Source organism: Ambystoma mexicanum, chromosome 14 (assembly GCF_040938575.1).
Source record: "Ambystoma mexicanum isolate Mex_15411 chromosome 14, UKY_AmexF1_1, whole genome shotgun sequence".
Lineage (NCBI taxonomy): Eukaryota > Metazoa > Chordata > Amphibia > Caudata > Ambystomatidae > Ambystoma > Ambystoma mexicanum.
Genome location: NC_090940.1, coordinates 2566744 through 2581471, shown reverse-complemented (window position 1 = coordinate 2581471; position 14728 = coordinate 2566744). Strand labels below are relative to the sequence as shown.

Genomic DNA, 14728 nt, shown 5'->3' with positions numbered 1-14728 from the left:
CGGTGGACATCCCCTTGGACTTCGACTTACGGGACTTACTGGGTTTGGAATCCCTACCTACCTGAAGCTTTCCCTTCTGCTCCTGCAAGGCCTTAGCAGTCAGCAGCTGGCATTTGGAACAGTCATTGGCGTCGTGACTCTCGCCCAAGCACCACAAACAAATGCAATGCGGGTCGGTAATTGACATTTTCAACTTGCAGTCCCGGCAAGTCTTGAAGCCAGACCACGGAGGTGGAGGGGTTGAAGAAGAAGACATTCGCAAGGAATACACGAGGCGCGCCGAGTCTCCGAAGCAAACAAGTTTGCAGAAAAAAACAGAACTGAGGCTACGGGCCCCGGGCATCATATTTGTAACATCCGGTGACGTCCGAGGGACATCGACCCGACGCCATCGACGCAGGACGCCCTCTGCCGAACAAGTTTCCGAACTACACAGCTATGGACATTACATGTCAAAGATGTGGAATAGGTTGGAGGACACAATCCATTCGAGTGGCAAGGGGCGAGTAGTAGAAGGGTGACCAGGGCACCTTGTCCCTGAGTTTGGGGAAGAAGAGTAGAAGTGTGGAGAGGGAATTATGTGAAGGAGGCGGTAGCGCAAAGGAAAAGGTAGTAAAGTGAAGAGCAGTAGAAGTGTGGAGGGAGTGGAAGTAGGATAGATGGAGTAGCAACATCAAAGGGTGGGTGCAAGGATTAGAAGTAACAAGTGCGTAGCAGTAGTAGTGCAGAAGCGAGACTAACAGTGCTGCGGAGAAGGTAGAGTAGCAGAAGAGAGGAAGGAAGATCGCAACATCGGAGGGTGGTAGTAGGGGGTGGGAGAAAGACGTGGAGAGGAGGTGGGAGGAGTTGTACGGAGGAAGAGTGTATGGGAGAGTAATCAGGCGACAGAGGCCTGAGCCTCTAGAGGCACACATACACCACCCTCGATTTACTAACACCTCTATTACTAGCAGGGTAGTGTGGCCACTTAGTAAGTCCCAGAAGGAGTTGGAGAGACATTATTTCAGGAAAACATGTTTAGCTGAAGGCTATTAGCATTAACTGGGGGTTACAGATGCCTGGACCAGGGTGGAGGTCCAAAGGGAGGGACGGCCCTAGCTCATCTTTACACCGGGACTGGAGGACCTATATTAAGGCCATCTGTGACACTACACCACATCCCATTCAGGAATGCGCACCATTAAATGATGTTCATCCCCTCACATACATCTGCATTAGAAGCTTGCAAACACTAATTTAGAACCCCAATGGCAATGGGCTGCACGTGTCCAGTTATAACCTGTGCCGAGAGAGATCGAGATCTCGAGAGAGATCGAGAGAGAGAGAGATTGAGAGAGAGATCGAGATTGAGAGAGAGAGATCGAGAGAGAGAGATCGAGATTGAGAGAGAGAGATCGAGATTGAGAGAGAGAGATCGAGATTGAGAGAGAGAGATCGAGATTGAGAGAGAGAGATCGAGATTGAGAGAGAGAGATCGAGATTGAGAGAGAGAGAGAGAGATCGAGAGAGAGAGAGATCGAGAGAGAGAGAGATCGAGAGAGAGAGAGATCGAGAGAGAGAGAGATCGAGAGAGAGAGAGATCGAGAGAGAGAGAGATCGAGAGAGAGAGAGAGATCGAGAGAGAGAGAGAGATCGAGAGAGATCGAGAGAGAGAGAGAGATCGAGATAGAGAGAGAGAGATCGAGAGAGAGAGATTGAGAGAGAGAGATTGAGAGAGAGATTGAGAGAGAGAGATTGAGAGAGAGAGATTGAGAGAGAGAGATTGAGAGAGAGAGATCGAGAGAGATCGAGAGAGAGAGAGATAGAGAGAGAGAGATATATTTGTATAGGGGCCCAACAGAAAAATCCTGGTGGTAGACGGACTAGCCCGAGTTAAGCACCAATTTGTCCCAACAATGCAGGTGAATGCCAACCTGCCATCTGCAGCGAACTGTGGAATATGGCAGCGGAGGGCAGTGCATGTGAGAAGGAGCTCAGGTGACAAAGTAGGCAGGGGAAATAGGCAGCAGAGAGAGTGTGGCGAAGTCTGCTAGGAAGGGAGTTTGGACAGAGCAGAGTTGGGAGTGATGTTGAGGACACAAACCAGGAAGAAACCGGGTGAAGTGGAAAAGAGGAAGAGTGAAGCAGGAGAGGAGGGAGACTAGAAAGAGCAGATATGTGGAGAAGCCAAGAAGTGCTTCGAGAACAGAAGAATTAAAGGTGGAGCAGAAAATAAGGAGCAGACAATTGTAGTGGCACAAAGAAGAGTGATGCATGGAAAGCTGAAAGAACGCAGACCGAAAAGAAGAGTAAGAAGGGGAAAATAGAACAAGTCGCCAGAATAAAGTGGGGGAGGAATGGGGAGAGCTAAGAGGCAAGGTGGATTCAGACTGAGTACTGGCAGAAGGCGGGGAAGAAGTAAAGAAACAGATGTGATGGGGCAGTGACAGATGCTGAAGGGTGAGGAGGACATATATGGTTTGTCTACACAGAACGAAAAGGCAGAAGGAAGAGCGGGGGAGAAATCAGATACCCTGGCCCAATGACAGTGTTGAGAAAAGAGGGCAGACAATGTAGACCAACAGGAAGGAGAGACAGGAGGAGACCAAAGGAGAAGCAGTGTGTTGAAAGAGAAGAGGAAGGAGAACTGAAGTGTTTAGGAGAGAAAGGACTAAAAGGATAAAGAAAGAGGAAGCAAGGTGGGACAAGAGACAAGACCCACAGATGGTCAGAGCTGATCATTGTGAACTTGACAGAGTAAGCCCAGAAGATGGGTCTGGAGATTTAAGGAAATGCCAGCAGAAGATCAGAGGGGTGAGGGGAATGCAAGAGCACATTAGTGTAAATTCATAATGGAAACGGTACCTGGCCCCAAGAACTACAGCGTCACTGAAAAGTGGCAAGTCGCCCAGGATAGGAGTGAACCTAAGTGGAAGAATCACGAAGAACTGGAAGAGGCTAGGACAATAAAAGGGAGAGGAGAGGAGGACATTATTCAAACAATCCCAAGAAATACAAACAGGTGAGAGAGGACATCCAGCAAATGCTAAACCAACAGGAGAGTGCAAAACCTACAAGTGGTGAAGGGATAGGACTAGAAGGATGGAAGCTAGAGGGTGAATGTAGACCATCTTGAAGGGGCTTGGTCTCCCAATGACCTGGTATGTCCAGCGACAGGGGCCCTGGGGAGACATACTGAGCACAGTAAGAGGCACATGCATACATACACCAAGGAAGATGAGCAAATGTGTGCTAGATCTAATCCCAAACTCACTGAACCAGACATGTAACCTGGCCAGTAAACCTGAGAGGAGACACCTTCAACACACAAACATTGCACTCCCCACAATTTAAGTGCAACGGCTCCTGTGTTTGGTAGCTCAGGTGGTTAAGTGCATTGAACCCTGCAGGCATCAACTTGGTGCAAACCTGGAGGATCCAACAAAGCATGTTATTAATTGGCCACAACATGACAAAGATTGAATGGGCAAAATTTAGTGGGGAACACAACTCCCTGGACTAAAAGACTTTCGGTCCGAGCCGGATATCTAGTCCACCCTTAAGTAACACTGGACCAGAGTCACAATTGAGGAAAGGAATACCCAGCCATTACTAAAGGTTGGCCCCTGCCATGTTCACCATTTGTTTAGAACCCCTTTGTTTTAGCGGTCTACAGAAAGAAGCGCAGACTTTATACCAACCCCTGCCTGGCGCATGTATAAACGCAAGGTCAGATCCAGCATCTGATGCATGCAGGATTCTGCAGTGCATCCATCAGGGATGTTGGCGCAGGGCCAGAGGATCCAGAGAGCCAGATCGCCCCACCTTTCTTGCTATTTATTGGTTTGAAGTTTCTATATGTGCACAAAATAAAACCTAAACAAATAATAATGCCACTTCCTTTGCCAACCGGTGCCTCTTTAATGCATTCTCACAAACTGGTTCCAATCGATTCATGAATTTGTACAACAAAAAAGATATATTTTCATGCTCGGTTCCTCCATGATGCCCTGGATGCTTTGATCAAGCAAGAAGATCTGCTTATTCAGCTCCTTCTCTTCAAGGTCCAGATCTTGAATTTCTGCTTCCAGGATTTTCCGCCTGCCCAGAGCGCTCTTTGTGTTGCAGCCATCGACATCTCTAAAGCAAAATTAAGACAAGAATATAACCATAAATGAAGTGCATACAAAGTAAGTTCCTTACCCAAAGTAACCTACTTGGGCATTCTTTAGCAATAGGTTCCAGCAGGATTACATTGGGAGATACAGCCTTCAGTTTTGTGTTTAAAAAACACACTCTCTGCACAGCAGATGGAGACATTTCCCAGCCATCCCCGGTCCTTCTGGCCAGTCCTAAAGTTGCTATTTCTCAGGGTTGGAGACTAATTTTGATGGGCTGCAATCTTAATTCCCTTTAAACAGTGATTTGCATCTGCCAGTATCCTCTTTAGGGGGTGGGAGGATTGTCACTAATCCAGGGAAATTGTGGCGATGGGACAACTTCCTCAGGAGTAGGGGCGAGAACCGCTACACAAAACATGGATCAGCACAAGTGGAACCTCACTGGGTGCGACTCCCCAGCCCCCTTTAGGGGACAAAGAATCACCAGTTAACCATGTAATACCTACTTTAACACCAGTGCACCAATTGTTGGTTGGATATTACGTGTGGAACATAATACAAACGTAGAGGGGCCTTTGAAATGGGCTTGGTGTTGCTCCCAACTCTGAGATGGCTAAATCCCAGAACCCACGGTGTGGTGTCTCTTGTTGCAGGAAGAGACATAAGAAGGTAGAGACCCTTACCTGGGGAGGAGGCGCTGTGGCAGGAGGCCTGGGAGACCCAAGCACAGATCTGATGAGAAAATGAATCACCTCTGAAGAAGCACACCGCTGTGCTGAACTCCCAATACCCGGCCGGAGAAGAAAACCCAGGGAAATCAACGTCCCAAGAAAAGTCATTCTGCCACGACCGGAGCGGCTACCTCCCCAGCTAGAGTGAACCGCAGAGAAACAGGTATACGGTTCACGCAGAGGAGGGGTGGGGGGGGGGGAATTGTGCTCCTAAGCATTCCAAAAGGGAATGAGTAGGCTAAGGGGCCAGACAAAAATACCCAAAGGTCCGGGTGAGATTACCCAAATCCACAGAATAAAAAACACAAAAAGAGGATAAACCTTAACTCCATAACCTGAGAGGGTTACCAGAGATCAAAGCCTAAAAACAATACCAGAGAGGGTGAGCCCAACAATAACCCACAAGGGGTTATCAGAGACCAAAGTACATGTGTGGTGGGTCAGAAGAAGTACACAGACTCAGATAAGATATTTCACCATCTGCTTTATTAACAAAATGGAAAAGAATGCCCATCTCTGCCTATATAATTAGAAATGGTTAATTATAACATGCTCAATACACAGGGGTTTCTAAAGCGGACCCGGGGAATCGAACCTGTGTTGCTCTGCATCATCTTGCTTCCAAGAAAAGCATGTTGCCCCGGAGCTATCCTCCAGATACGGCAAGGCGTACCAACCTAACAATGTCACCAGGTTTTATTTGCTTGGGTCAGGTCTCTTGTTGGCTTTGTCTAGGATGGTCTTGTGGTATCTTTAACACCATTCGATCCCACGTCCTCTGAAGTGGCTGTACCGGCGTTGCTTAAAGGATCTTCAGCCCACCACATAGTGGTCATGCCACCATTTCAACTTTCTCCCGCTCTCTGCGCTTCTGTACGTCTCACGTCCAACCTTCCTCCTTGCATCTGTTTGATCTCCAGACACAGCAGGTCTAACTTAGTCTCTCATTGCTCTCTGGATGAAGGATACTGTGCACACAGCTTTTCTTCTGCATCGGTCTCCCCAACTGTGAATCGTGAGTCTTGTGTTCCGTCCAATCTGAGCTTCCCCAGCTTAAGAGTCTCTCTCCGCCCTCAAGGCTTCTATACTTTCCTCCATGTGCTGCTCTTCCTCCCAGTTAATGGAGTTTTTTTCAATTAAATAACCTTTGAAGGTTTCTTGGTGACTAACGCATTTTGATCTTTTTAGCATACCAAATTTTTTAAAGGTACATTCAAATAGGTATTATTTGGATGCATTTTAGGGAGTTCCTCGCAGAAAAGGGAGTCTTGTCCCTAAAAGAGGGAGTCTCTCCTAGCGGGGTCAGCCGAGAGTTGCGGAGCCGGCTCACTCTAGCCTCATATGGGGCAGAGAAGAGAAGGGACAGATTTCTGCGATTCATCAGAGGGTAAGCCTGAAACGGCTGTATGCCGTTTTATGGACATGAGCTTTTTCGATGGATTTTCATACTGAAAAAATCCATTAAAAATAACTTGTGGTGGCAAAAGGACATTGTACCGCCGGAATCCTGTACCCTGCGAGGGGTTACCTAAATCAAAGAGTAATAGAAGCACTGCGAAGTGAGAACCCGAAACCAATAACCCAAGAGTGGTTACCAGAGACCAACGAATAAAAACACCAAGAGGCGGATGAAACCAAATCCAATAACTCAAGAGGGGTAAACAGAGCGGCAAATCAGAAAAATGCCCAAAGGGGGGAAAAGCAAAACCAGGATCCCACAAGGGAACAGAAAGCCAGATAGGGGTACACCGAACAGACAGCTCCCGCAAGTAGGACAACCCTGGCTGAGTGCCGAGCCTCCAGTCTGGGGGCAGGAATCAAAGCCACTCAGAGGGTGAGAACGCATAATCTCACAACCTCGAGAAGACAAAGCTAAATGTAGGAAAACCAGAACTCATTACTTGCAAAAATAAAGATTTTCCATAATAACTTGCAAGAAAGTCTTAATTCTATTAAAGACAGAGGCAAGCATTACGCTTCTCTTTCTTTTATTAAACATATGAAAAGAAGCTCAGCAGCAAGTATTTTATGCACCTGACTGTGAGCAAATAGTATGCATAACAAAAGGTGCATTAAAATACTAATTAACATCCACAAAAACAAAGGTTTCAGTCCAAAAGTGTCTTTGAAGAAAAACAAAACTCCATTTCCCAGGAGTCTTAACAGAGATCATAGGAGGCCACCAAACATGTGACACTAGTTCACCTGTAGGCATCCAGCTGCCATTCCAAATAGCCCTGAACATGATGTAACTTCCTCTTTCGAGGCAGGCGGACTTGTCTGTAGCCACGGTCAAGAAATGAAAAATAACTAGGGTTACTTGATGCGTATGACAACCCTAGTCCCCCTTGCGAGGGTGGGCGAGAAAACAGTGTTATACAGTAAATACACATGGCATGCAGAAAGGCAATTACCCCCAAGCAATGCGAACAATGACTGCCTTCAAGCAGGTCTAGCGCCGCTATTTTTCTCGCTGGGTTGGATAATGCTTGCCTCCGTGTCTTTAATAGAATTAAGATAAATCTATAAATGAATAGGTCCAGAAGACGCTATGCTCATACACATATACTCCCAAGGAAGAGTTTTGTAGAGCTCAGCATATACAAGGAAGGAATAACTCTTCACTACTGTTTTATGGAGTTGAATCTCTTTTTTTATATATATCAAGACGTCAAAAAACAGAGTTTGCTTACACAGAAACAATAGAAAGACATGGTACATTTAACACACACTATACCAAAACATTTTTGGAATGAACTCCAACACAGTGTGTGTGTAAACAAGAACCCAAAAATACTTTAGGATTTATCGAGAGGTTCACATAATGTCATGTGCATATTCAAAGAAAGATTAAAAAAAACATATGGAACAATTGTACAGAACAAAAATCATTTGGCTTGTGTAAAACAGCATGGATCTGCTGTAAGTTAAGGGAGTGGTGCGTCTACACAAGGTGTTTCAGCCGTTTATCGGAGGGCTAGGTGTGCCTCAACTTTAAACACGACCTTCAGCAGGTACCGTTTTCATCGGGACACGTGTAGGGACGCGGGAAGGTAGGCCATGTGTTGTTGGCGGTGTGTTTCGGTGGGTGGCCAGGGCGAAATGTCTGAGAATGGTCTTAGTTTCCAGCCAATTTCAGAGACCTTTCCGTGTGTCCACTCACCGAAACATGCCGCCAACAACAGATGTCATACCTTCTTGTGTTCCCACTGGTGTCCGACGAAAACGGTACCTCACATGTATGGGTGCATCTACCGGGGGCGCAAAAGGAAAAGGGTAACCCGCTGGTAACCCCAAGCCTTTCGCCACAGCACATTTTGTTCATGTAGCCAACCTACAGATTTGGGCCTAGGGTATCGAAACCAGCAAGGAAAACAGGGAACCCCATGCATTTCCCAAAAGAGGACACCCGTGGGGAATCCACAGAGGTCTGACTTGTGCGAAGCAGCCCAGAATGTATTACCCGGAACCCCCTACAAAGTGAAAAATGTGGGTTTTTTGCCACATTTCAGACTGTGCCAGGGCGTCTGGGTAGTAAATTCTGGGCCGATTTGCGCAAATCAGACCTCTACGGATTACCACAGGTGTCCGCTTTTCGGAAATGCATGGGGTTCCCCGTTTTGCTTGGTGGCTTGGACACCTGAGGCCCATATCTGCATGGTGTGCCTGGCTGGACAAAGTGTGAAATTCAGGTATCATAACAGACTTGGGGTCATCTGTGTTTTAGGCTTTCCCCTTTGCGCCCAGGTAGGAGCACCCACACATGTGAGGTACCGTTTTCATCGGTACACGTGTGGGAATGCGGGACGGTATAATATTTGTGTTTGTGTGGTTTTCATAACGTTTTGACCCATTTGCTGGTGCCCTTTGTCACACAACCCTTTAATTTCCCAAATGTGCCCTACATTTAGTCACTGCTTTAGGCACCATACACTTTTGTAACCTGCACAAGTCACCTACCCTTGAAAAGGTCTGCCTGTGCTCTTTCAGAAAATGGATGCTTGCTGTTCCTCAACACATTGATTTTCCCGATTTACACATGCTAACTGCGTCTGTTCAGGCCGTAAGCATACAACTCCTGTGTATCATGGCTCTGTGTTTGGCTTGTGGTATTGCTCGTTTTGTAAAACACTACAAAAAATGTGTGCTTTCCTAACTGCAAGAGTCGGGGGAAATGTAGCAGAGCATTGCTTTTCTCAAAATTCATAGAAGCCATTGCCGTACCAAGCCAACCATGTCCAACACATACCTTTTATTTCGGTAATTTTCCCTCTTTTTGCACAATCTATGGCATTTTGCCCTACCTAGTTGTTGCCCGACCTGCGCAAATCACCCCTTCCTAAACTTGGAATTTTGCCTACTTTTCAGAAATATATGCCTTTCTGTCCTCCAATTCGGCTTTCCTACTCTTTTCTTCCATTCCGTCCATGCCTGTCCAATTGGTATAAATTGCCAAAATCGCCTGCCTCTCACAAAACGGTTGATAACCACATCAAAATAATTTTTTTTTGTTTCCACTCAACCTGTTCTTGAAAGCCAGGAAATTGGGGAATTCAGCACAGCAAACCATTTGTTCCTAACTCTTACAATGAAAAAAACCACAGGCTTCTTTGTACATCATTTTATTGGTATTTTTTAAAAACAAAAAAAACATGTTCGCACTTTTTGCTTATTTTCTCTCACCCCCCTACAGCAGCCTAGTATTCCTGGGTGGCGTTACACCCGCCTACATGTGGGGAAAAAAAGGAGCCAAATCTGGCCGAGATATCTCATGTAACAAAAATGTTACAACCCATTTAATGGCCACATACCAAAATCACCAAAAAAGGCCTTGGCATGGGAGGGAAATACCCATGACACTTAAAGGGTTCATATTTTAATGCACCTTTGTTATGCATACTTATTTGCTTGCAGTCAGGTGCATAAAATACCTGCTGCTGAGCTTCTTTTCATCCGTTTAATAAAAGAAAGCAGCGTAATGTGAGCCTCCGGTCTTCACATAGAATCTGAGACCCCCCTGGAGGACTGAACTAGATATAACGTGTGTCCGACTGAAAGACCTAAAAACCGCTAGTAGCACAATTTAGAGACAACCTTTGTCCAGGGGACAAGATTCTGGAGAGCACACAAGTCGCGTTCCCCTTTAGTTTTGTATAAAAAATCAGGAGTATGTTTTGACCTGTATAAAGAGACCAAGGCCTGATAACAGAGAACCAAGTTCAAGAGACATTTGGGGAGAAGGGAAACAGGAGTTCCCTCTTTATTTTGTGTTAAAAATCAAGGACTTTATTTTGATCTGCACGTGTGAACCAAAGCCTGAAACCTGGGAGACCTTTGAGGGAGAGGGTCATGTACCAACCAGCACAAGCAAAGCCAAGAGGAGTAAGGCCAATTCTCTAGGCCCATTCTTTTCCTTGGTTAGTTGTAGGGGCAGTCAGTAGGATAGTTTAAGTATTGGACCGAGAACAAGGTTGATTTGTGACCTGGCTTTGGTTATTTTATAGGACAGCTATCTCAACGAAAAGAAGCAGGTCTAGGTGAGGCATGTTCTTTACTTTAATGAACTTGAAACCCTTTTGTCCATCTCCTATATCTGATCTACCACATGATTAAAAATCTTCATTTTAAAATTGTTTCCATTTCAGAACACACGTTCTTGCGTAAGCATGCAGAATTACTCAATTTAGAGGGCAGACGGGCCTATGGTCTAATCTGAAAAAGCAGCTGCCAATCTGCAGCTAAACCAGTGGTAGTGCTTTTTGCAGTTTATGGGAGCTTTGCAAGGGCAGGCATGGGAAGCAGAGAGCTTAGCCAGTGAGGGTAATACAGAGCCTGGAGTGCTCCCTAAAGGTGTGCCAGTGATCTGCCTGTAACTGGAAACGCTATGGGTGTGCAGAGGGACAGTCCCTTGCTTCCAGCGGCAACATGTTCTCCACTCTCACCTCGCCCCCATTTTTGTCGGAGAAATCTCAAAGCACCCCTTTAAGGGGGATCCACAATAGGCTGAAAGATGGAGCTATAGAATGGAGTAGGGCCCTAATAGGGCTGTTGCTAACATGTTTAGGGTTCAGGCAGAACCTCCTGCCTGTCCAATTGCATTTTTAAGCATCACATGACTGGTCTACTCCTTTGAAGTGGCGGAACCAGTACAGTCTTTCCCCTGTCCTGGCAGGGCAAAAAACCTGTTACCTGAATGCAACCCCTCATAAAATCTGGTGTCGCCAATTGCTAAAAAGTGGTGCCCTTAAAGGGCAGTTGTTGAAAATCAGACATAAGACAGACACGAAGACATGTTTTCAAATGCTTCAGATGTATTAAAGTAAAGAAACACCTGTCCTAGCTCTGCGACGATGGTTACCGATTCTACAAAATAAACTTGTGCTTGTCAGGATGTCCTTCAAATTAACCTTCATCCTCTGTCCCAAACCTATTCTGGCCTAATGTCTGACCCTACCAACAACAAAGCAACATTAATTAGCCTATCGACTCATTCTATTCCCCTTTTGCCTTGGGCTGGCTGGGGTGAGAAACCTACCCAATTGCAACTCTGGTTCTTTTTTTGTGGTGCAGGCCGGGACTGTTGGTGCAGTGCAGACAAGTTCTGAGTCTTTCTGGTGCAGTTCAAAATAAGTTCTGCATCCTTCTTGACTCTGCAAGTAAGGGGGTTCCTGACCCCCTCACCAATGTCCTGCTCAATTCAGAAAGTGTAGCCTTTAGCTGCAATACGTGCTCTTGTAGCTCCATGTGAGGGGTCAGAAACGTGAGGTCGGACAACTTTGTGAAGGTTTTTCAAAAGATGCCATTTTATAAAAACCAAAAGATTGGATACACGCCACACTATCCCTACCCTGGTGAGGATTTCCCTACCCAAAATAAACTAAAGGAAACACTAAAAGGATATCCGTCCCTCCATCGCACTCCTCGACTGCATCGGAAAACTCTTTCGGATCCTTCCTACTTGACAGCTTCAAGATCTGGGTGTCTTCTTCAGAAGGGTGGGACAATTTCCAAACTGGCTTTAGGAAAAACCTAAGCACCATGGCAAACATATTTACTATCAACATTCTCAAGGCCAGAGTCCAGGAAGGGGCGCCCCCCCCGTGCCTGGCTTTTATCGACTTGTCCAAAGCATTCGACAAAGTAAACAGAGAGAAGCTATGGACAAAACTTACCAACTGGAACTGTCCTATACAAGAACTTTACTCCAAAACATCTATGAGAGTCCGACTCAATGGTACAGGTCTACTCTCCTCACCAATTGGTACAAACTGCGGGGTAAAGCAAGGATGTCCCTTGGCACCGGCACTTTACAACGCCTACACTGGCGATTACCAACATGCCGAAAGAAATGTAAAAGCTTCCCCCCCCCCTTCTCTGGGCTCTGAAAAGATCAGTGGGCTGCTTTACGCAGATGATATCATTCTAATTGACCAAACGAAGATAGGGCTCCAGCGAAAACTGGACAATTTGAATGAATATCTGAAAAGCAACAATCTGAAAAGCAATCCCCTGAAAACTAAAGTGATGTGCCTGATAAAAGCGGCCAAACGAAAAGTATCAGAGGCATGGTTCTTCAACAACGTACACCTTGAGGAGGTGGAATCTTTCAGATACCTGGGCACCATGTTCAGCAATAAGATGAATGAGCAACCAATGCTAGACCTCTTGAACCATAAAAACAAAACCTTGACTAATCAACTGATCATCATGGACAAAAAATGTGGTCGCTTCTCAGTCAAGGCGGCAATCAACTTTTACAGGATGAAAGTGGTTCCAGCGCTTACCTACGGTGTGGCAGCCATGCCAAGTTTTCCAGGCTCAATTTGGCCCAAACTGGAAGGCTTCCTCTGGAAAAAAGTCCTCGGACTGCCTATCTCTACGTCAATAACTCTTATAAGAAGAGAACTCGGCCTTATCTCACTCGAAGGCACGGTATCCCTTAACAGCTTGATGTTCTACAGGGAAGTGAGATCATCGAAGGAGAAAATCTACACACTAATCCAAGAAGAAATCAAGAAAGGCTCAAACAAAATGCGAACAACCGGGATACATAAAAAACAAACTCTCCTAAAAACAATAGGAAGCTCGGAGGACAAGCTTTTGGTTAATCCAACAAAGAAGGCAAAAAATTGAAAGAATTTGACTGGTGCGACACACAGCTGAAAGCTCTGAATTACAAATCTGCAACCCATCTGCCGCTTTTTTCTCAAAAAATAAATGAGCCTATCAGTTATTTATTGAAGTTTCCGAACAAGATCTTTCATTCGACTTTCTTGAGAGAAAGACTGAACATTTTAAAAACAAACGAGGTCTTGAGAACTCGAGGCAAATCTGTGACTGACTCTTGCAGTTTTTGTCTGAACCAGGACTCAAAGGAGAGCCTAAAACACTTCATTCTCCATTGCCCGGGTACCACTGGCAACAGGGAAACCCACCTCGGTCATCTCTATTCTGAATTTTCAAGACTGGACGAGAACTATTGGTGGTCTTTTTTGATGAATGGGCTAAGTCGAAGACCAGTCATCGCGGTTGTAAACTTTCTGCATAGTTTGAACTTGGACGCTATCTGTCAATGACCAGAAAAACCTTAAAGGATTTAGCCCTTCGACAAGCAACTGGACAAGCAACTTGAAGAAACAATGTGAAAACACACAAAAGTTTGAGGAAATAGGATTTTCTTTTGTAAAAACTGTTAATTCAGTTAACAAAAAAAAAAAATAATAATAATTGCCAAATTAAAATATATGGCGGTTCGAAGGTAACAAAAATATAACTATTGAATTCGTAGTAAGACAACAGTCTCTTCTTATAATCTGGGGGAATTCCCCTTCCCCAGATTCAAGCAGGATTCTGCTCCACAGTTCAAAAAGAAACGAGGAGATCCTTGTGTGTAACAAAGTTCCAACACAGTTCTTTGTGACTCAATTTAACATACAGTTCCAACAATCCAGTGACACAAAGAAAATAGAAGGTTCTTTCTCCTCCTTGAGCAAGAGTAAAATTCTGTATTCCCCTCTTCAAAGAATAGTGTCTTAGTTCATCAATAACAATAGTCTTTGTCAGGATGTTTGGCCGCAACTGAGCGTTTCCGAAGAAATGCAACTCCTCTAGAGCAGTTATATACAGTTCTTTCTTCAGCACCACAAGTAACATAAAAGGTCTTTGTCAGCACCACTTTACAGCACTTTTTTTAACTTACACCTGGTTTACTCTCATCCCAGGCCTACTACATCAAAGGTTGGCCATTTGGGTATACTCCCCTGCCCAAGCAGCAATTCACAAACAGCAAGTGCTTCTGTGGTTAACTTTACAACAGCTTCGTTATTTTGCATCATCAATTAGCAACTCCTTAGGGAAAACAAGATTCACACTGACGCTCTTGAATACTCCTCTGCACATTATGCACCTCTCCTTCTGAATAACCTTTTCCAGAATGGCAGCCTTCTTGCCACTCTTGTTTCCCCACCACATAAGTAAACAAATACCGACAAGGATAGGGTCTTATTTTACTTATTCCTTGGCTTTGGCAATGTGTGTATACCAGGTTTTGTTATATGCTTCGAAAAATAGGGGCAACACGCTTCACCACTTTTGAACCCTTCATTAGTTCCCTTTCTGCTTTTGGCAATATCTGTTGGATTTGAATTGCCTTGTTTTTAGTTTCTCTTGGCTTGGGCAATGGTTATATGCATCAGCTTTTAATAATGTGGCCCCATCAGGTTGCTAGGTTCTCAAACGCTTGAATTTACAGTAATTTGGTTTTCACAAATATTTATTTCGCCGCTTTGATAGTTAGGTATTCAAAGTTACTTTTGGTTTTCACTTCCATGCATAAGTGAGTGTTTGCCATTTGTAAAACATCTGCCTTGAGCATGCAAGCGGTCTGAGCGCTCCGGG

At 45.1% G+C, this 14728-nt stretch overlaps 1 protein-coding gene across 1 annotated transcript in view; it reads right to left on the bottom strand.

The window, feature by feature from the left end:
• Window positions 1-2850: 2850 nt before the first annotated feature.
• Window positions 2851-14728, bottom strand: part of LOC138527542 (transcription factor E2F5-like) — a 384648-nt gene continuing 372770 nt past the window's right edge. Inside the window, exon 3 of the mRNA XM_069638793.1 lies at window positions 2851-4119. Within this exon, the coding sequence (XP_069494894.1) occupies window positions 3933-4119 (187 nt within the window). The 3' untranslated portion in view covers window positions 2851-3932. The remainder of the gene's footprint in view (window positions 4120-14728) is intronic.